The sequence below is a fragment of the Scomber scombrus genome, chromosome 14 (assembly GCF_963691925.1).
Source record: "Scomber scombrus chromosome 14, fScoSco1.1, whole genome shotgun sequence".
Classification (NCBI taxonomy): Eukaryota; Metazoa; Chordata; class Actinopteri; order Scombriformes; family Scombridae; genus Scomber; species Scomber scombrus.
Window position 1 is genome coordinate 1088155 of NC_084983.1, and position 24425 is coordinate 1112579.

Sequence of the window (24425 nt, forward strand, 5' to 3'; positions counted from 1 at the left end):
GAGTACTTTAAATAGAGGGAGCAGGGGAGAGAGGGAGAGGGAGACTCAAACACCAAAAAAGGTCTGGAGTCAGAGCAGGATAGATCGCAGGCTTGACATATGCTGCACAGCCACGGGGAGAGAAGAATAAGGAGACAGACAGACAAAGGAGGGGACAGACAGACAGACAGACAGAGGAGGGGACAGCAATATAGTCAAAGGAGGGGACGGACAGACAGACAGACAGACAGACAGACAGACAGACAGACAGACAGACAGACAGACAGACAGACAGACAGACAGACAGACAGACAGACAGACAGACAGACAGACAGACAGACAGACAGAGGAGGGCACAGACATACAAAGACAAACAGGAGATAGAAATAAATTAAGTGCCAAACTGTGCCACAATAGAAGTGAGGGAACGAAGAGAGAAGATGAACTGTTCAAATGTCTGCATAGAAAACAAACAGATCTGATGATCAAGCAGAGTAGGTAAAGGGAAAAGGCAGGTCAGGAGAGGCAGAGGGTGGGGGGTTGGGGGGGGGAGGGCGGGGTTGGGTGGTGATCCAGAGTGTGTGTATGTGTTGGTGGGGAGGTTGCAGTCCAGAAAAGACAGGGAGGGTGGGCTGTTACTGTACATGTGATAGACTCCACAGAGCAAACAGAGAAACTGTATACCCAGAGGAAGAGGAGGAGGAAGATCCAGCTTGCTTTTAAGTGCAGCACACTATGGACACCAGGTTTTCATTAAAGCTCTAAACCCCACAAACCTCTCAATCAGCGGGCGTCATGTCGACGGGCCCTGGCCTTGGTGTACTGGACCTGGCTGAGGGCCCTCAGACCACAGGACCTGTTGGACTCCAAACCCTGTTGGACCTACTGGTGGGCGTCTACCAGGAGTTCTGCTCTTCGCCCTTAGCAAGGGAGAAGTATGTGTCTGGTTTCTTGCAATGGGGTGAGTTATTTTTTTGTTATTGCTAAGTATGCGTGTGTGTGCGTGTTTTAAATTTAAATGCCAAGCACTTTTAATTCCGCTCAACTGACTCACACATGTTGCCTGGGGAACTCCTGACGCACACACCTTTATCATTTCATTGAAATATTATCACGCTGACCTGATTTTCTCACCCTGCTACTGACAGCACATGTTGCTCAGCAGACACTTTGTTTGGCTCCTGATCAAGAACAATCAACCAATGCATTACCCAAAAGTCTCCACACATGTTTTTGCTGTTCAAGATCCCCATTGGACAGGGAGAGGGAAAAACATGAGTTAATTTATTATAGATTAACCTTGTCACCCATTAACTTATTTTGACTCAACATTAACACACAAAGTTCACTCATGCCAATAGCATTCACTTTGTTTCGCTCAACTATTTAGAACTTAATTCGTATGGAGAAAAGCAGCATTTAAAAAAAGAATAGACAATCATGTTGATCGTGTTTCATAATGTAATATAATATATAATAATAACTTTTATTTATAAAACAGAGTTTACAAAGTGCTTTGATAGACAAGGCAAGACAAAAACATTACAATAAAAAACAAGACACACAACACAGAGAGCAGTAACAAGACTGACATTGACAAGATGAAGGTAGAGTAGAGGACAATAGAATACAGTCAGGAGATAATGAGAATATAAAAATATATAAAAATAAATAAGAAATATCTAATTAAAATGAAAAATTAAAATAATAAATAAAAGACAGTAGCAATAAACAAAACGAACAAACAAACAAATGACATCACATAAAAGCTAGTCTGTAGAAATGAGTTATGAGATGTGATTTGAAAGAAGTTACTGAATCTGCAAGCCTTTCCTCGGGCAGGTTGTTCCAAAGCCGAGGGGCCCTGATGGCAAAAGCATGGTCCCCTAAAGATTTCAGGCTTGACTTTGGAACCACTCATACGGAGTCAACATATCGGTTATGTAGCTTGGAGCTAGACCCAGGCGTGCTTTAAAAGTGAAAATGTAAACACCTTGTATGTAAGCAAACAGCCCACTGTGGGAATTACATTCATGTTAGATAGTTCTGCACCTCATGATGTATCTGCAGTGCCAGTTTAGGATGTAGTGTATCTTGTCTGTGCCTGATCTGATGCCCTTTTCAGCAGTTAAACATCTTTTGTCAGTGACTTCCAAAACTGTTACAAATAGATGTTGCAAAAAATAACAACTGATTTCCATCTGTTAAGGTTTAGTTAGGTTTGGAGACAAAAACAAATAGGTTTGGGTTTAGGGAAAGGTCATGGATTAGGTTAAAATAGCTACATGGAATAAGTGGAATGATCATGGTCTCTGGAATCACTGTAAAATACAATGTCAAGCTGCTTAAAGCTTATAACAGACACTCAAGGTTTACACAAGAGAGCATGAAAGCAGATCTTAATACAATAGTGACTTGAGTTTCACACTTCTCAGCTGAAGCAGGCCTCTAATCGCAACAAAGACGAGATTTGTTTAAAATGTTGTCAGTATTAAACGTTGTGGCCGTTTACTGTTGGTAGTCTGCTGGTTCATTTCCTTATGAAAGCTTTTATGATTCTCAGTGCATTTACTTGCTGATATTTCTTTCTTGATTTATATGTTAGAGTGCAAACACAGGTGTGCTGTACACAAACATTTGCATTTATCATCAACAGTGAGGTTTGAGTAATAAAACACAGATTTTAAAGTGATTATAGGAAATGGATCAAAAAGAGTGTTATCATCTTCAGTGAAACATATTGTGCATCTTACTGTGATAATAATACATGCAGGTATTTTGAGGGGGGGGGGGGTTTGGCTTCTGGTTTTTAGGATCTGGAACCAAAACATAAATGTGTGTCAACTGTAAATTAAAACACAAGGCTGACACATCTTTAGGGGTGATGTGCAATAATCTGTGATGATGTCCTTTGTTTACATTTATGATGTAATACTTTAATGATCCTCTTGATGAATCAGTGTTTTTTTGGCTTCTGTGCAGTAACAGCAGGGTCAGTTACTTTACAAATCAGCTGCACAGAAGCTAATTCAGACTGCATGTTCGCTCATTATGAATCTCTCCAGTGGAAAGATAAACTCTTAAACCAACAGCCAGTCTACTGGCAGGTCCAACATTTATTTCTTTTACATGCTTGTCTATTTTAAGATTATTCTATATTTCCAGTCCATGTAAAATGAGTCGCTTAGTTACTGAGCTGTATCAAAACACTTGGACACAGAGTGGCCCGCAGTAACAATGAAATAGATTTCAAACTGAGAGACACTGAGGCCTTTTATATGGGTTTTAAATTGGTAATGATACCAACAATTAAGCAAATAAGGTGAGTCAAGTGATGATTAGTCCGTTTTTCAATTAGTGGATCAACAGAAAATAATTGGAGTAATTAAATATTTGATATAATAATATATATGTTTTATTAAATTAAATCCACAATCCATGTACGGGGTTATTATCTATACAGTATTACATTACATTGCTTTACAGTATTATTTCATACATGTGTAGTATTGTTATTTTCAAATAAACCATAAAAGCAATACAACTATTAAATTACACTGAACTCATGATTCAATTTATCTTCATTTAAATGACTGTGACAACTGACTGACAGGCAAGGTCGACTTTTTCCAGGGATTACAGTCAGGAGGGTGTCGGCCAGCACCGAGTGAGCTTTTCAATTTGAGGTGTGAGATGTGAGGAGTGATCACTAAGACCTGCCTCAGCAACTTCTGTTTTATGACCCAGAATACATTGTGTTTAAAAGCGACAGGAGACCACTACAAGGTCATGAAAGGCAACACACTTCTACAGACTCTCTACCTTCCCTCATGAGCCTGGTGTCATGTCACCAAGACCACCATGACTCAATGATAAGAATACTGTATATGGGAGGTAAATATGTGTGTGGATAATAATACACACACACACACGCACACACACACGCACACACACACGCGCACACGCACGCACACACACATGCACACACACACACACACAAACACACACACACACACAAGCACACGCACGCACGCACACACACACACACACACACACACACACACACACACACACACACACACACACACACACACACACACACACCTTCCTTCTTACTTCTTCCTCTGTTATTGACATACTCTTTCCATGTGACTGTGTGTGTACCTACTGTATTGTCCTATAGTCACTGGGGGGTTATCATGTGTCCACAGTGAGGGTACTTTCCAAATTTAACTACAGCATGTGTCTAGGATGAGGATCCAGTGTCAGAGTTGGCAGGCTGATTGGTGATTAAGCAGATTTTTAGGTTTAGCTGGACCCGAGGCCTGAGCTTTAGATTCAATCTGGTTCAAACAGCTGGCAAGGATGATGGAGGCATCACAGGAAGGAGGAATAAATGCCTGGGAGTTATACAGGACCTTTGCCTTCTTACCCTTACCTGCTTTGTAAGTGAAACAACCATAATCACAGTGCTTGTTCCTGTTTGTTGGTCAATATTTTCAGTGCTGGGTGTAGTTTAAACTAGATGCACAGGCTAATGTATGCTACAAAGCTTTTCTATCAATTCAAACAGGACAAAATTATGATCAAATAGTGATAAAGACTAATAGTCATGATAGTGTCTCTATGTCTGTCATCTTCTTCACATGGCATGCTGTATCCTCTTATGTTTTTACTTCCATTTCTTACTTTAAATGATTGGTTCACAATTTTACTACAATGAGGCCAGTTTTTCTTGCAGTAATGATTCCTCCTGTTCATACTGGCCATTAGAAGATCTCTTCATAATAAACTTACAATGGAAGTGATGGAGGACTAAATCCACAGTCCTCCTTCTGTGTAAACATGGATTTAAAAGTTGATCTGAAGCTAATATGAAGTTTCAGTCGTCCGAATGAGTCAAATCAAGTCTTCCATGTTTCAACGTTACAGTGTTTTTAGTGGCAAAGTTCCTCTTTTTGTTACTATACTTCCACCACAGCTCAACAGGGAAACACTAAGAGGGAATTTGATGTGAGGTGAGTGGACAGTTGTGTTTACAGCATCTAAAAATTCATCAGCAATATGCCTATCCAGGTTCAGTATCCCCATTACACTCACATTCACAGACAGTGCTGTTGACAAATACTCTAAGATACCGATCATATGAAAGTAAGATATCACAAGAAGTAAGAAAACGTTTTTAATGTGTAATTTGGGTGAACCATCCCTTTATAATGGACAAAGTTGCATCATTTGGCTTCAGTGCTAATTAAATGTGTTTTTCTAGTAGTTCTCCAGATTCTGAATCCAGGTCTACACACAGAGCTTCACAAAAGGCTGTTTAAGTGGGGGACTTTGAGTTGAGCCCTGTTATCAGAGCATGTACAAGTATTTCAGGGTAGATTGTGCACATTTGAAGATCTTATCGGTGTCTGGTGAAAAAGGATGAAAAAAGAATACCTTGAACTTTATTTTTGACTAAGTTACTATCTGGCAGCTCTGTTTCACGTAGCTCCACCCCTCCCCTCCCTGTGTCTGGTTAGCGTTCGGTCTGGTCACTCCCTACATGGCTTCAACAGGACAGGTCAGTGATGGGTGCACAGCCAGAGTCAACATTTACAGGAACAAGCAAAGACTCCATCACTGTTTTCTTTCTCTTCCATGTTATGGCCTCAAAAAATATCATTATTAATAGCAAGTGCCAACCAGTGTGTGTGAGTGTGATCATATGAAACCACTGAGAGCATGCAACAAATGTCTTAACTGGTACTGAAGTAGCAGTCATATATTTATTTATGTTTTTCTCTGCTTTTTGCTAATAATTCACATTGTCTAGCTGCATAATTAGTTTCACACAGGTACTACGTAGGTATGTGTTCTGCATAACTCACTGATATCTCACTTTACCATCAGTACATAGTTAAAGAGAGCATGTAGTTCATTCACACATGAGGCAGAATGACTGTAGGGAAGCAACAGTGTGTGCAGGCACCTTTTTAGCCTGACACATAACTTCACATTTGTTGACAAGATATGATTTCATGAATGGGCTTTAGTCATCAACATGTGCAGTCATGAGATATGATCACAAGACTCTTCAGCTATTCACATCTGTTTCTTTCTGTTGCATGTCCCATTCAGAACTGTGTCCTGCTGTTTTACTTCATATTAAAACCTCGGGCTAATACGAGCTGCAGTTGAATTATGCAAATGAAAGAAGAAATACCAACAAACAACCCCGAACCGGGAGATTTCATCACTTCTCGACTAATTTTTCACCAGCACATCTGATTGACTTGTTATTGATTCTTTCATTAAAGCCCTGTTCTCCATCTTTGTTCAGTCGTTTTTCATGGAGGCGAGTAATCTCCGTTCATGGACAGGAAACTGGCATAAAGGTTGGCAGAGCACTTATGGTGGTAGACTTGAATAAACACAAGCAGGCGCATGCACAGAAATACACACGTACTGTATACACACACGCACACACACACTTATGCACAGAATGTTCCACAGAGTTGGCTTTTTTTGTCAGGATACAGCTGCAGGAAACACAAGGAACAGATAGTTGGGTCTATTTCCTACATAGAAACAAACAGAATGATGTTTTCCTGATGATGGGATTTTTAGAAGAGAACTGGAATTAATATCTCATATTGCGACTGTTAGCAGGAAAATACATTCTCACAGCCTTCCTGTGTGACTAAAATGACTTATACAGTCATGTACTATAACTAGACAAAACTCATCGATCTTTGACTTCAGCATGAATGCTATCTATTCATCACATTCTGACTGAATGAGAGATTCGGCATCACAAAATCACAAGACTGCAACACAGCCCAATTCACATGGCAGACCCAGTCTACTGACCCAGGGCTTTTCACAGGATCACCCTGTTGCTTCAGGAAACTTTCAAGTTGAAAGCAACGGTCTGTGTGTGTGTGTGTGTGTGTGTGTGTGTGTGTGTGTGTGTGTGTGTGTGTGTGCGTGCGTGCGTCTGAAGTTGCTCTCGCTCCTCATCAAAAAAACTGTTTGCACTGTGCTTCTGTCTCACTTGCATTCCTCTCAGTGTGTGAGGAGGTGGGGAATGAAAATAAAAATAAAGGACTGGAAAACTTGCCTCAATTCATAAATGATAGCTGCTATTTTTAGCTGTACAGAGCGACTCCTATTCAGACAGTTGTTCTGTAGAAGAGGAACTCCCTTTATGGCAAATAGAATCTTCTGTTCAGTTGGAAGGATGTTCACAGTTTAAGGGAAGCTGCTGTTATTTGAAAGCCAATAGGAAATGACTGCATCTAAAAAAATTCAAGTGCAGCAACACCTTTAACCGTTAAAGACTTCCAACATGTCATATCATGTGCACATCTCACATGATCACTGAGCCTTCAGCCCAGTATCACACCAAATACACTCTCCATTCCACCAGTGGTTTGTCACATTTTCACTCGTATAGGTGTGAAAAGTAGACGTGTGTCCTCAGTGCCAACTAGCATCCGTCTACACCTTGAGAAGTGACGCAGTTCAGATCTATATATCCTTACTAGGAGGAGGTGGGTTGGGTGACTAGATAGATGGCAAAAAGTGAATGTATCTGCAAGAGACTGCTGTGTCAGTTTTTAAAAAACTGCATCTATGTTTGTCGTGGTGTTTGCTGTTGCTATGACGATGAAGGTTGCATAACTTTAAGAAAGTAACTTAACTCATACCACTTTGTCATCGTTTTGATCCAAAACAGGATTTTTCTCTAATCTTGACCAAGTGGTTTTTGTTCCTAAACCTAACCAGACCTTAACCAAAGTGTTCACATCATTAAACAACATTATTTTTTAACAGTGATATGTTAAAGTTTAGAAAACATAAATAAATGATTTTGATAGAGGCACCATATTAGAAAATTCTCCTAACGTACACACATGTACTTCTCATGACTAGGTGACGCTGACACAGTGGACCATCAGATGTATTCAGTTGGTTGCAATCTGCAACCTCACCACTTTTATTTATTTATAATTGTATAACTTTATCAAATCTTTGACATTCCTTTTATTCTCAGTGCACTATTTTAAGTTACAACATTAAAATGCATTTTGATAACATTTCTAGCAAGAAATGTGCATTTTATTTTCATAATATTGGTTCAGTGAATGTATGTGATGTTTAGGTTGTTTGAATCATTGTCTTTGTGTTGTAAAGTTGTTATGATCTGAGCTGTTTAGATTATTTGTGTTTTTTATGTAATTGTTTGATGATGATCTTTACATTTAAAAAAAAACGTAGATTTTAGAACACCTCAGGGATGAATTGAATCTGAAATCTAGAATATGAAGCTTTGTGATTGATTGACTGAAAGAACTGCTCTCAGAAGTATTATTTTAATGATATCTTTATCATTTCTCAACACAAAACACAACAGTCCTTGATAATTCAACAATATGATAATGTTAAAGCCTTCAGTTAAGGATTTTTTTGGTCAGTTTTTGATCACAAAGGGCCACGGAGCAAGGAACATCCTTTATATACTGGCAGTAGGTCCTCTGGTCAGCCAATCACAGAGCTTCAAATTCTAGATTTCAAATTCAATTCATCCTTGAGATACTCTTTTTTTATTGAAAGATCATTTGAACCATGCATATTTGAATGCTTATAATTCAGCAAGGGGCTACAGACATGGGGTCAACTATATATTTATTATTATTATTATTATTATTATTATTATTATTATTATTATTATTATTATTATTATTATTATTATTATTATTATTATTATTATTATTATTATTATTATTATTATTATTTATATAGAGCTACTGACCTCAGCTATCATATGAGTATAGTCAACAACAAGAGGTACTGTCAAATATGAGTCAAATATGGTTCAACTTAATTTTCACCCACTTAATAACTAGATATTTATAATGTGATTGTACAAATGTGTTTATAATCTACTTCATACTCTTCAGCTTAATATTTCCAACTTTCAATTCTAGAAAAAAACACTCAACTGAAATTCCATAGACCTCCACCATGCAGCTTGATAGAAATGTGCCAGCACCAGAGTTGTAGTTTTTCCAGTTTGCAAAGTAGGGTTGTAAAATAGTGTAGAAAAAAAACATATCTGCTGGATATATCAAATATATAGTACAGTCGAAAGATGTTGGTTTATTTCAGATATTTTGGCTGGTATTCTAGAAATGGGATTTTGGTCTAATTGCATTGAAACATACTTACTAAATATGTCTGATTATATCTGGTTTGAATTCTTCTCATTTTATCATATTAGTTTCACAAATGAACACAGAATTGACACAGTGAATTTCTTGGACAGACATCTGATCGATTTCATTCAAGCTCAGTTACTCGTCACCACAGATTGTCAAATTGGAATATTTTGTCTTGACAGAAGTTTGAATTTGAGCAACTTGAATTTGTATTTCTTGAAAATACCTACCAGAGATTTAAAAAGGGTGAATTGAAAGCGCATGAATTCAGATGTTTTTATCTTCACCAGGTGTAAGCTGGTAGGAGATCATGCATTTGGTCACCTTGTATATTTTTTTTGGTGTACATTTATGACCATATGCTCAAGGACCTCTTGTGGTTGCAGTGATTCACAATTGTTGAAGAACATATTTTATAACGTGATTTATGCTGCCACTGACTATTGACTCCTCACTCCTCTTAATCTGCTTGTAGGGGCCACAAGATCAACACCTGCAAAACTGCAGCACACGTTTTCATCTGCTTTTTGAGATTCTGCTTTTTTTGTTTCCATAGAAACATAGTGCAACTTCCCAACAATACAACCCCACTGCATTACCAATCCACCATCCTCTTGATCAAATGGAACTAAAGATTCATATGCCCTTTATAATCTATAGGCACACAAATAATACTCTTTTCCAATTACAGCGGAGCCCCTGGTGAGGCAGGTGAAGAAGACTCGCATCAAAAGAGAAGACTTTCACATCCTGAAGGTGATTGGCCGAGGCACATTCAGTGAGGTGAGCAGGTCTGGAGAAGGCAACGAAGAATATAAGAATATATTTATTTTAATAATCAGTGATGGCACTTGGTTCTATATCTTATAATCATTGTGTTCATCATCCTGACATTCAACTCTGTCTCACAATTTAAACATTGTAACAGTGAGACAATAAAACATTTTCTGGGCCCAGATTTTGCAGTTGTGATTTAAGATTTTCCTTATTCTACATTGAGTTGCCACTTTATGAGGTACACCAGTACAATTTAATGCAATCCAACAGAATGGCCCTGTAATAAAGCCTACCTTTTCCTTTTTCAGTTCTGTTGACACTCAGTCAAAGACGTGTTGTGTCAACTTTGATATTTGTGAGACTAGAGGTGGATTATTATATTGGGAGATGTGTCTAATACACTGCTCCCTTACTTTAACTAATTATTTGGCAAAGTAGTGTAATTACAAAACATGAATGAAATAATATATCAATGAAATATCTGATTAAAAAATGTGCAGTATTATTTATCTGTAGGTTTTATAAAGCTGCCTCGCTGTGTTAAGCAGACTTAGATGACTTACTGATTATTACTGACTTTTAATCATGCATGGTCTTCATTTCCTAAAGTAATGGATGCATTCATTTTGTGCATGCATGCATGCCTCGTAGTTATTTTATCTTGTCACTGTGTTTATACTTTGTGCGTGTTCTGCCCTTCTTGCAGGTCGCAGTGGCGAGGATGCGAAACACACATCAAGTGTATGCTCTGAAGATTATGAATAAGTGGGACATGCTGAGGCGAGGAGAGGTAAACACACAAACACACTAACCTGCATCTATGTTTACAATATGGACAGTTTTTGTATATGTTACATGCTGAGCTGAGAAGAAGAAAAATCCACACACGCTCTTTAATTCATCAAGTGTCTTTTTACTTGTCATTTATATGTAGTTGTCTTTTTTGTTGTGTCTAATGCAGACAGCATGTTACCAAGAGGAAAGAGAGGTTTTGCTGAGGGGTGATAGACTCTGGATTACTGAGCTGCACTACGCCTTTCAGGATGACAACTATCTGGTATGTGTGAACACAACCAATCATCAAGTAAGCCTGTAGCACATCCAGTGTTTAGCTAATCCCACCACCATTTCCCTCATCTATATCCACTCCCTCCTCCCTCAGTACCTGGTGATGGATTACTATGTTGGGGGAGACCTGCTGACCCTGCTCAGTAAGTTTGGAGACCGGCTCACTGAGGACATGGCTCAGTTCTACCTGGCTGAGATGGTCATGGCCATTGACTCTGTCCACAGGCTAGGTTATGTACACAGGTAAATTATTCTATTGTGCTCATAATGTTTGTTTCAGACTGCAAGCACATCCAGTTTCCAGAGGAAGTATGACCTAAGTGTTGACATTGTCTTTTTAAATGTTACCTTCCTGAGAAACAGGCCCAACATGTATGCACTCTCTCTTGCTACTGTAACATAACAGTAACCACCCTACAACATGCTGTTTTCTATGAATGAAATTTGACCTGTCTCCTCCATCCTGTTTCTTACACAGAGACATCAAACCTGACAATATCCTGCTGACAGCTGATGGACACATCAGACTCGGGGACTTTGGCTCCTGTCTGAGGCTCCTAGATAATGGGATGGTGAGAGTCGACACGTAGTTCAGTCAGCCATCTCTAGTGGAATGGATTAATGTGTGAATGTAGAACATGTGTTGATGTTTGGCGTCTAAAGGCCGTGACTTCATCACTCCCCATGAGGAAACACCAAACTTGGCACAGCGGGGAGTGATGAAACCTGTGTGTTTCCAGCACCTGTAGATCAGTGGAATAGTGTGAAACCATTGGGAGGAAGGTTTATTGTGTCAGATTCGAGTGGACTGCCTACACCAAAACCCCCCCCCCCCCCCCAAAAAAAAAAAACGGACAAACGATGAGATCCTTCCAGTTGTAGTTTCACATCCACACAACAGTACAGATACTGGAAATGCAGGTCATGGCCTTTAGATATGCTTGAAAATCCATCAGGCTTTTGATTTCATTGCAGGTTCATTCATCCCTCGCAGTCGGGACACCTGACTATTTGTCTCCAGAGATTTTGAGGGCAGTAGAAGGAGGTGGAGGTTATGGTCCTGAATGTGACTGGTGGGCTCTGGGTATCTGTGCCTATGAGATGCTGCTGGGGACCACACCGTTCTACGCAGAGTCCATCTCCGAAACATACGCAAAGATCATCCACTTTCAGGTACATCACACTCACACTGACAATGCCTGTAGATGACTGGTTAAAAATAAAATGCAGAAGTTCAACATTTTCAGTTCAGTTCAGTTCTGTAGGTTTTTGTTACCATTAAACAGAATGAGGCTAGCTTTTTCCCTGTCCTTCACGTCTTTATGCTAAGCTAAGCTTTATACCAGCTGACCTAATGCTGTCTGTAGCTTCATATTTACCATACACACTAGACTGGTATCAATCTTCTCGTCTAACTAGAAAGCAAGAAAGCAAATAAGCATGTTTTCCAAAATGTTGAATTATAAATATTTTATAAACTATCGAAAGAAACTCCAGATAACTATCAGTAACAACATTTTTTTCCATGCAGTGCCAACATTTTAAAAAAAACTGGTTTCTGCTACAGTACATCTACACATGGCAGCTACAGCATGGTTCAGTTTAGTGAAAGATGGTTACAAGTGGATATGTTCAAATATGATTACAGTGTGTAGTGTAGGTTTAGGTAACTAAAGCACTTGGTTAAAGGAGTATTCCACTAGAATGGTCTCTAACTTTTAGTTAGACCTTCCCTTCCTTACTTGCCAGTATTATCCCAGTTTGATCTACTTGTATGTTTGTTTAGTGGTGGGTTTAGCAGTGTCAGCAATCATAGTAGACTTAGGTAAACTTAGAATCGTGTTCTTTTAATCCCCAGGAGTATTTTGAGTTCCCTCCATCTGGCCCTGAGGTTTCAGACAACGCTCGCTCCATGATCACCGGGCTCATCTGTGAGAGGGAAGTCCGTCTGGGGATGAAAGGCTTCAGTGACTTCAGGAGCCATCCTTTCTTCTGTGGACTAGACTGGGGTTCCCTGCATAAACTTCCTGCTCCCTTCCTACCTGAAGTATCTAATCCTACTGACACCTCCAACTTTGACATTCTGGATGACTGTCTCAGTGACATGGTATTAACTTCAAAGTAATATTCTCTGTGTCATGCAGTTACGTAGGAGGTTGTGTTTAAAGGGAAAGTATTGAAATTGTAAACCATCTGTGCACCTTGAAAGCAAATTGGTTAATGGTTCATACTTTAATGTGGGTGATGCAAGAAATCTCAAATCCTTTTATTTACCTTATTGTTGCTTTGGTTAACTTATGTTTAACTTAAGTTAAAAAAACAACAAAACAAAAAAACTACCGTACCCGTCATATCATCAAGTTGGCTTATAGTCTGTCTGTATGCAAAATGTATGTACCTTTTAACAAAGTAACACTAACTGGTGGTTGTTGGAATATTGGCATGTGTTGTATTCTGCAGGAGACGCTGTCAGATGTAATGGACAGAGCTCCAATAGGAGTACATTTGGCTTTTGTTGGATATTCTTACACTGCTACCAGGTGACCTTAAATTTATGATTTGCATTTATATTATTCAAATCACTCTAATTGGGCTTTATGTGTCGTCATGAATATTGTTGAATTCGCCTTTCTTTTATAGTCAGACGGGCGCCATGGACCGCAGTAAAGACATCATGATGCAGATTGACCACAAGACGCATAGAGAGTGTGAGAGTCTTTATACTCCAGAGAAAGTGGTAAGAAATTGGTCATCCTCAAGACTGAACACATACCAGAACCTCCATTTGTCATGTTGTATCAGTTACTTCATAACCTCATATGAAGCATTTCTCATTTACCACTCAGTGTGTTTTCTTTACTATGCTGTGTCTGATCTACCTGTGACAGCTCAAAGACACGCTATCAGAGGACCTGCCTGCACTGCTGGAACACCCGCTCACTCTGGAGCAAGATCCTATCGCATCCACCGACACAACCGAAGAAGAGACTAACCAAATATCAGGACTCGATGAAGACTTGCAGAGGTATCAATTGACACTGATGCCACCTTTATAAAAGCAATCCCTGGCCTGTGCTGAGTACTGACTATTTTAAATCAGTACAGATTTTTTAAAACTCGGTCCACTGTCAGTAGTTAATAATGAGTGATGATTTAATACACGTGTTTATCAGTGACTGAAATTTATAGACTAATACTAATTACTAAATACTAAACTAATAATCCAGAGGTTTTCTACTGTTCGATAGCTACTCCCACGTGTTGAGGGATTGTTGTAATGTCGGCAGCTTTGCCTGGCTGGCGTGATGTCATCATCATCATCATCATGTATATCAGCCTTTATTCAGAGTATTTGTTTGGATGACAAGCTTAAAGGTGTTCAGTGAGGCTGCTTTCAGAGCAAATCCAGCAATCCAGCACTACAATGCAGGGGGTTTGGGGTGAGGCCGTGTTGTTTGTGGCATGGGTGAGTCAATGAAATACTATTCAGGAAGTTGAGTTGAAGTTACAGATTAATGGTAACTGCATGTATATGGTGCTTTTCTAGTCCTTTGACCACTCAAATGCTTTATTGAACATGCCATAATTCACAGATTCACACACATTCAAACACTGATGCAGCTATCGCAGCCATCGGGTGCAATTTGTGGTTCAGTATCCTACTCTAAACACTTCGATATGCAGACTGGAGGAGCTGGAGGAGGAGCAGGAGGCTTTCTGATTAGTGGACAGCCTGCTCTACCTCCTGAGCCACAGCCGTTCAATTAATGCATTTAAGGACTTATCAGAAGCCAAAACACAACACAGCATGTTGTAACACTCACAGACAGGACTTCACAACTCTGGAAAGTTTTCACAGTGGCGACTGTTTTATCTTCCATTACAATGATAATGAGGTAGGCCTAAACAGTCAAATATGGTATTCACGTTACAAAGTAACCCACCAGGAATGTGTCCTTGCATGTATGTGATTGGCCAGTGCAATATGACCTTAGTGACATACATCAGTATGCGATTCCAGTCCATCTGGTGCTGAACCCTAAGCGGTCCCCACTCCTGCAGCATAAACCCAGTGCCCCCATTCAAATGAATGGGAGGGTCTGAGCATGGCCTTATGTTTCATACACAAACATTGTTCCTGTTAGAACTTCCAAGGTGATCTGGTACAAGCTGCTGTCTGCATTTTTTATTATTATTTTTTTTAACCTTCCTTCATTCTAAAGAATATTCACCACACACATTTTATTTTCTGTTTATTTCAAAACTGAATGTTAATTTTGGTGCTGCGTCTGTGCCAAAATTACACACAGACAACTTCATTTGCTGATGTTGTTACAAAATTATAATTTTCAAAATGACTCCAAATACTCACATGAGCTTGCAAAGGCTTGAGGCACTTAACTGCAAAGGCTCAATGTCACCGCTGGTGTTTATCATTAACTTAGGTTTGAGAATCGAAGTTGCATTCAGCAACCTTCAGTTACATGCAGGTACATACAGATTTAAGAGGTCACTAACATAGGTTGCTGATGAGTTACAATAAAAGGTTACAAACAGTAAAAGTGAAAGTGAAGCTCATATTTCCCTTTATCCAGTTAAAAGCACTGAAATGATGAAGAGTTGTGAAGTATCATGCACTGCAGTCATCTGCTGAAAAACAAAACTAAGATATTTATCACATTGATTGGATCTTTGTGCAAGAAGACATCAGCTGATTCACTGAAATCATTTGAAGGGCTGAAAGAAAAGATGTGTAAAAAGATGTGATGAAACTCACAGTTCTTTCCCTCTGTGTCCACCAGACGCTTACAAGAAGCAGAGAGGAGATACTGTGAGCTGGAGAAAGAAATTGAGAGACTGAAGGGGGAGATGCAGGACGGGAGAACCCCCAAAGAGAAAGGCAAGGGATCAACACCCCTGCTTACTCATCACACCATCCTCATCTCCATCATCATTATCATCACCATACTCATCATGTTATGCAGCCTGGACTGTTCCTCTCTGTTTCACTTTTTTATAGGTTATGAGTTATGCCATGACACCATAGAAAAAAATGTCATGTTCACACTCTGAAGAACACAACCATGACAATACTTCATTATTCATTATAATATTCTAGTGTAGAATGTGTTAATCCTAACAACTAACACATTCATGCAGGTGTTCATGAGTAGTAATGAAATTCACAGAACACAAAATAAAAAGACTAAAAGTGAAGGCCATGTAGAGGTAGGGATGTGGCTTTCTTTTTATTCTGTCAAATTTGACCCAGTTGGTTAAACAATCTTCTAAGGCCATTTCCAGAATAGCAGGTATTTCAGTACCATTACCTAATCACACAGTCATCCACACAACCCAAGCACTACTTTACAGTCCCGAGTCTCTTAAGAACAACATAAATGTGAGGTGGAATGAGTTCCAGACAATATGAGCCACTCTGAACAAACACAGTGCTGCACAGTCCCAGCAGCATCTGCTTATGTTGGAGGCCTCAGTCAGAACATGGTGATAAATACCCACTCTAAGAATAGACTTGGTATGCAGGAACTTGGATGCCCGTTTCCATAAATCAATACAGTGTCATGAGCTTTTTAAAGATGCAGTGATGAGGGTCTTCCTGCTGCTGGGCTGATGGATGAAGGTGTTATGAATAATAACCACAAGTCCTGTTTTTGCATAAGCATGTGGACAAAAAGCACGTACCTCACCTCGCTCCATGTGTGAAGATAAAAAAAAAAGAAAGCAGTCTGAATTCACTTCATTTCAATCACTGCTTTTTCCATCACTCTTTGTCTCCCTTCTCTCAAACTCACACAATCATCCCTTTCATCACTGCAAATGTGTACTGTTTTTGGTTTCGTCTGTTTCTTTCTTTTATTACAAATCTTGCTGGTCAGCAGCGCACCCCCAAGGCTGAATGCCTGCAACAGTGCCACCGCACATCATGGGCTCTGATGTTCCTCTCTCTCCTCCAATCACAGAGCTGAGTATCTGCCCAGCATCTCTTGCTCTGCCTGCCCACTGTGTGGACGCACCAGGGGATGTAAGCCTATCTTTAATCCACTTTCATATTCTCTTTCTCTGCCTGACATGGAAAAGAAAAACACTTTTAAAGCAGCATGTATCCTGTTTGATTCTTTATCCATTTGCAAATGCTTTACAGTTGTTGTGTAAGTAACTAAGGACAGGCTTGCTAATGGGCAAACACAGGGTTTCTATGTATGGCATGAAAATAGAGCTGTTCAGCTGGCCAAGCTCTTATTCAGCAGGCCAGCCTCTATTTATGTCCCTGCAAAAGCTGCTGTCTGTTCACTGGTCTGAACTGCATGTGTTACAGAGGAAGAGAGCGCCCCCAGCCTGCCATTACCCGCTGGTGATTTCCCTCCACCGCCACATGCTCCTCTTCCACAGGGTATGGACAACACACTCAAATAGTAATCTGTCATTTAGAATTTGACTGATGGTTTTGAATGCAATACTGATATTTTTATTACATTGGGTTTTTTTTGTAGTTGTATGTGGGAGCTTATCATCATCAGTGGTAGAAGGAGATATGCACTTAATTCACCTAAGTGAAAGTCACAATACCACAAAGTAGAAATACTCAGACACACAGTACAGCATGTTCATACATTACACGTTAAATGTAAAAAAAACAACAACAACAACTTCAAGAGAATATATCAAAATAAATAGTTCTCATTATGCAGAACAACACCTGCCGTCAGTGTAACTTTTATTGATGCATTCATGTGTGAACGGCATTTTGTTGTAGTGTGTGTGGAGCTAATCTTGACTACTTTACATACTGTTGGGTAGTTTATCTATAGCAATGCATCATGTTTTGTTAGGTCATCATTTGTTTTGTATGTGAAATCTTAATCTGCTCAGTAGAAGTAAACATAGCTGTCACGTAAGTGTATCTGATAAAAAGTGCAATGTTTGTTTAGTTATGTAAAGTCACATGAACATTATTTTACTTAGTAAAATAGCATAAAAGTAGCATCAAATTGGAACTTACTTAACTTACTTTACTTTAGAAGCCAATTTCCCATCTCCAATTAATTCAAAATGCTGCTGCTCAGCTCTTGACTAATTCTAGAAAAAGTGATCATGCGTATTGATCATGATCAATGCTCGCTTTTCTCCATTGGTTGCCTGTGAGTTTAAGAATTTTATTTTATTGATAACGTTCAAGGCCTTACTGAGTCAGAATTCTTGCTACATTATGGATTTGCTGGTGCCTTATGAGCCACAACACTGCCTGAGATCCTCAGACAGGAGTCTTTTATTTGTTCCTCCTAACCGTCTTATTACCAAACAGGACCAGGGGGTATTCCAGAAAGCGGGTTATGTGAAAACTCAGAGTAAGTTAACTCTGAGATGAGGGAAATTCTGTGTTATCTGTTCCAGAAAGAGAGGTAACTGAAACTCTGAGTCAGTCACCATGGTAACTGACTCTGTGAACATAACCTGCTCGCTGGCAGGTTTTCTTTAAGAAACCCTGAGTTTCTACCTGTCTCCTCCCACCTGAAGCAAGCTGACAGACATGGGTTGTCCGTTTCTTTGCAATCTGATAGATATCGAGGCAGAATTAATTAGCTATGCCTTATGTCGGGAGATATTCAGGGCTCAATTGGATTTGCTTTCATTCTGAGATGAATATCTGTTAGAACGGTATCACTGTTCATTACACTCAATCATTTCTTAACATTGTCCGGCCTTATCTGCCTTCTGGTTCATCTTATTTTTAGGAAGTATTTTATTTAATATTCATGTATACATCTTCACATTTTACTCTTAAAATCAATGACTCCAATATGTATTATATGTAAAATTGTGTTAAATAAAAGTGTTAAAATAGTGTAAAATGTTAATCTAGTAAGCAGGATATTAGATGAGAGGACATATGTGTTAAACAGCTTTCTGTTGGGGGTTTAAATTACTACATGTTGAAATAGCCACTGAATTAATATTTACTTTGTTTAATAGCCTACGGCGACTATGAATAACATCAAAGCGAGGTACAATCATAACCAGCAAAATGTGCCTTACTTTTCTGAATTATGTTTTTTTATTTTATTTTTAGCTGCTTCCAAATACGTTACACCACTTTTTCACCTGTATGCTACAATTTTAAGTGAGGTAAGTTAAGTCAGTGGAGTGGTGAATTAAAACTGAAGCATTGACTCGGGCAGCAGTTTTCATGCCGCTTCTCTCTCCTTAGCGTCTGCAGCGGTGTTACTTTTTGTGAAATATATGTTCATATTAACCACAGGCCTGCAGGGGGAGCTCCAGTTACAGTGAGGTGACGTAACTCCAGCTTTTTTTCTCAGTAGTTGCCATGGTGAATCAAGGTATCGGGGATATATATATATATATATATATATATATATATATATATATATATATATATATATATATATATATATATATATATATATATATATATATATATATATATATATACCTATATTATTTGTATTTTATGGTTTTGTCTGTTGTTGGTTTTACTGTTTTATGAGCTTAATGCGTAATCTTGATTGCCTCTACTTTTTATCATTTGCTGCTTGTTTGACAGAACTACAACTTTTGCTCTTTCTATGTTTTATTTTACTTTATGGAAAGCACTTTGTAACATTGTTTTGAAAAGTTTATGTACAGTGCTTATTTATGCTTGTAAAACCAATAACCCCCGTGCAAAAACATCACACCTCTACCATAACACACCTCTACCTCTACCATAACACAGCCATCTGAAAATGAGTGGAAGAAATTTGCATAGTAAAATAACTTCAGTGATGGTACACCTACACAGGTGTTTCACTATGACTGATCAGGAGTGTGTGAGCACAACACCTTACAGCTTTACCATGGAGCTGATGACCAGGCAATTCCCAGCAAAGCTCCACCCAATTACCACCTGAGCAGAGGTCTAAGCAGCCACAGTGACTGCAAACACCTGTGTTGAGGTGCTGTGTTGCTGAGGTGCTGTGTTGCTGTGTTGAGGTGCCCCCCAGGGGGGTATTCCAGGTAGGAGGTTCAAGAAACTCTGAGTCTAACCCTGAACTCTGAGTTGACTTACTCTGAGATGGGAAACTCTGAGTATCCGGTTCCAGAACAGCTGATCTGAATTAGTTCAATCAACTCTGAGTATGTTAACCTTGAGTTTAGCGCGTGCGCAACCACTATACAAAGCCATCATCAATGGAGCCCCGATACCTTGATTCACCATGCCAACTACTGAGAAAAAAAAGATCAAGTTACGTCACCTCACTGTAACTGGAGCTCCCCCTGCAGGCCTGTGGTGAATATGAACATATATTTCACAAAAAGTAACACCGCTGCAGACGCTAAGGAGAGAGAAGCGGCATGGGAGAAAACTGCTGCCTGAGTCAATGCTTCAGTGTTAATGCACCACTCCACTGACTTAACTTACCTCACTTAAAATTGTAGCATACAGGTGAAAAAGTGGTGTAACGTATTTGGAAGCAGCTAAAAATAAAATAAAAAAAACATAGTTCAGAAAAGTAAGGCACATTTTGCTGGGCTATGATTGTACCTCGCTTTGATGTTATTCATAGTCGCCGTAGGCTATTAAACAAAGTAAATATTAATTCAGTGGCTATTTCAACATGTAGTAATTTAAACCCCCAACAGAAAGCTGTTGAACACATATGTCCTCTCATCTAATTTCCTGCTTACTAGATTAACTTTTTAACTATTTTGACACTTTTATTTAAAAGCTTTTTACTTATTATACATATTGGAGTCATTGATTATAAGACTAACATGTGACGATGTGTACATGAATATTAAATAAAATACTCCCTAAAAATAAGATGAACAAGAAGGCAGATATGGCCGGACAATGTTAAGAAATGATTGAGTGTAATGAACAGTGATACCGTTCTAACAGATATTCATCTCAGAATGAAAGCACATCCAATTGAGCCCTGAATACATCTCCCGACATAAGGCATAGCTAATTAATTCTGCCTCGATAGCTATCAGATTGCAAAGAAACGGAAAACCCATGTCTGTCAGCTTGCTTCAGGTGGGAGGAGACAGGTAGAAACTCAGGGTTTCTTAAAGAAAACCTGCCAGCGAGCAGGTTATGTTCACAGAGTCAGTTACCATGGTGACTGACTCAGAGTTTCAGTTACCTCTCTTTCTGGAACAGATAACAACTTACTCTGAGTTTTCACATATCCGCTCTCTGGAATACCCCCCTGGGCTTAATAAAATGAAACAGATTTTGTTGAAACTATTTTTTTGTGATCAAATGTTTATTTAAAGAATACAAGTTACAACCAAGAAACATGACTCATTAATGACAATCGAGACAGTACAAAAATGGACTGTAACAACTAAATCAAAAATAATAATAATAGTGATAGTGTAACCTTGCACTTCAATAAGGTGCAGATTTTGTTGAAACTATTGTCTTCCTCAACTGTTGATCTAAGATGAAATATGTTAATTGTTCAAATATTCAGTGTCTTAAATTTGACCATTTTCATCTAAAAAGAATGAACTTTCCCTCAAAACTTTAGTTATTTAGATTTTTATAAAAGCTTCTCAAATCTAGGATTCTTGTTATCATTAGTGTTGTTATTATTATTATTATTACTATTATTATTTTTTAAGTTGTATTATTATCACTTCCATTCTGGTTTTCCCATAAATACATTTCATGTATCAACTCAAATGTGCACAATACTATTTTAAAGGCCAAAATCAATGCAGTACATGACTGAATTGAATTGAAATGTACTGTTTTTTTCTTCTTGACTTCTTATATAATATATATAAAATATATATTTTAATGTAACGTTTTATAAGCCATGACACAATAACATAGGCAATCATGTTTCTTCCAGGTTCGCCTGCCACAGGTGAGGAGTGAGTCATACCTGCTGGTGTGTGCTGAAGGGGGAGAGCTCCAAGCCTGGGAGAGACAATCTTACACTGAGCTCTCCTGAACACACCTTGAGGTGGCACATGCTGACTTCTCCCACTAACACAGGATTAAAGGACTGAGGCTAAACTCCCAAAGAAGACAGCAAACGCTTCTCACGAGAGCTGAGGGTGTCATTACTGTACTGTAGGTCCTACAGTGATGGCACCCTCAGCTCTCATGAGAAGCTCATATGATGAGACAGGCCAGTCAGCTGCTGCGAAGTGATGAGGAAGAAATGATGAGGGACATCTTCTGACCTCCCTTTCCTGCTTAACAGACAGCTGCCATAGAGATGCACTGAAATGAGATCATACAGAGAAAAAGACTCTTTAATGTGTGACAGTAATGATGTTTAAGTGATAGAGAGAAGGCCCAGAAAAAAATCACTCCATGAGCATACGATCTTCAGGCATTTTGGACCATATTGGTGCATTTAGTTGTTACAGTAAATATGATCTCATGTATCTGCACTAGGGGTGGTTTGTACTTGTGTTGCACTATAGGCATGTTTTTGCTGTGCCTTTTTTAGTACTGAAAAGGTTACTAATTATAACCATGAAATCGGGGTTTTGGTATTATAATGGTTTATGCATATTAACTTAGGCCATAGCAGCACAAGCTCTTACAGTGTGAAAGGTGTGCAGCATAAATAAAGACTTACTGTAGGCTAGAAGATGTGTAGCATGGTAAAGGTCAGATATGAAGCATAAATAAGGCAGAGCACTAAGTCGCACTTGTATCAGCTGATTTAAATCAGCTGTTTTATGTATGCTTTGCAATGATTGGCTCATTCACAGCTGTACTGTAGGCCATACTAGTATGCCCAGTCATATTTATTCAGATGGTGAGTGCAGTCATTATAACCAGTGTCAGGACTTTATCGTTAAAGCCAATCACCAAAGTCCTCCAGTGCACATCCACCCTCTCATCAAAGTTTGTACATGCTTCCAAACATTGTCCCACATGTATTCTCTCAATGTTATGTCTGCCTCTTATTGTGTGGTGACAAATATGATTGTTCTTTATTGTAATCATGTTTTGGCCTAACAGTCAAATTTAACAATGTGGGGCTTCAAATGTAATTTGTTGTGTACTTTATATGTAATTGTGGATGGTAAACTCTTTCTCAGGTTGCTTAAAACGGCCAAACTCTCAAAACAATATGGAGGTCATGACCTTGGTGTAATCACTGGGAGCGGATGTGATTATAACCTGCACTTCTCACACTCATCCTCACTCCGATGATACACCCATGCTACTGTTAGCTTTTAGCTGCTGCAGCTCTGTCCTTCACTTTTCTGTCCACAAAATTCACTTGCTCTGTTATTCAGTCTCTGTCTGAATTACCCGTAGATTGAACTGGGCAATGTGTCAGCCATTGTTTTCATTAAATGATCCATGAGATTGTGGCTTATTGATTTACATGAAAAATGTTGTGTAAAGCAGTAATTGCACTGATGTGTTGCAAACAATCCAGAAATCAACCAATTCTAAACATAAACACAACCATTTGTGCTTTCTGCTACATACAATATCTAGATAGCTCATTTTGTTCTATTTATTGTTAGACTCATAATAAAACTCGTTGTCATTGTCAGAAATGTAAAACAAGCCTTCCAGTACAGAGGATTCCTCTGTTCACTGGCTCATGGACTGACACAGGTTCAGCTGCTATATGGTTTCAGTCAGTGACAGAGAATAGTAAATGTGGGTTATTACTCTGGTTATACTTTATGGTGTGTGCTCAAAATATTTAAGTGAAAACAAGCGAATATGTTTAAGTGCTTCAAGAAACTGGTCACAAAGTAGTTAAGTGCTTTGCACATTTGATAAACACAAGCACAGAAGGAAATACAGAGGGTTTTTTTTTTCATTTTGGGCTTACTGGTCTTCTGTACTGGTACTGTAATCAACACTATTGGATTCCCTGACATCAGCAGGACAGCCCATGTGACTCAATGTGAAGAAAAACATCCACACCTAATGTCACTTATCCATCATCATCAAATCATATGTATGTAAATGGCTAATGAGGTATAAGTTATATTAAAGATGTACTAGTTAAGATACTTAAAAACAATCTAGGTATTGAACTAGAATCACATCTCTCATACCAACAAGTGGACAAATGAAGAGCGTCATCTTCAGCCTCAGCTACTTCTGCTTGACAGTCTGACAGTAAATCTCACCTCTTATCTTACTTGTATCGAACCAAAGATAGTTGAACTCCCTCAGTTGGAGCACAGGCTCACTCTAGACTGAGAGGGAGCAGTCTCAAACATGAAGATAGTGACCTTTGCCAATAGCCTCAAACTCTGCAAGGCTCCTCTGTGCACATGGCAGCTTTCAACCTGATCAACCAGCAGAACTGCATCATCACTGTACAGCAGAAACACACAGATCACACACTTATCTCTGTGCCTCAACATTTA

The 24425-nt window shown here is 38.9% G+C and overlaps 1 protein-coding gene across 2 annotated transcripts; it reads left to right on the forward strand.

Annotated features, from left to right (window-relative positions):
* The first annotated feature begins 642 nt into the window (after positions 1-642).
* Positions 643-23395, forward strand: LOC133993786 (myotonin-protein kinase). 2 transcript variants are annotated; one of them, XM_062432866.1, is made up of 15 exons: positions 643-940; positions 9877-9968; positions 10669-10752; positions 10924-11019; positions 11125-11273; positions 11509-11602; positions 12006-12203; positions 12889-13137; positions 13491-13570; positions 13671-13767; positions 13919-14055; positions 15833-15930; positions 17012-17073; positions 17374-17442; positions 21914-23395. In XM_062432866.1, the coding sequence occupies exons 1-15, from the start codon at positions 775-777 to the stop codon at positions 22013-22015; spliced, it is 1773 nt and encodes a 590-aa protein (XP_062288850.1). In that variant the 5' UTR covers positions 643-774; the 3' UTR covers positions 22016-23395. The 2 variants fall into 2 exon arrangements, 1 of the variants encoding a protein (XP_062288850.1); XR_009927078.1 differs by having other exon boundaries at positions 15833-17073; positions 17368-17442.
* Positions 23396-24425: the final 1030 nt, after the last annotated feature.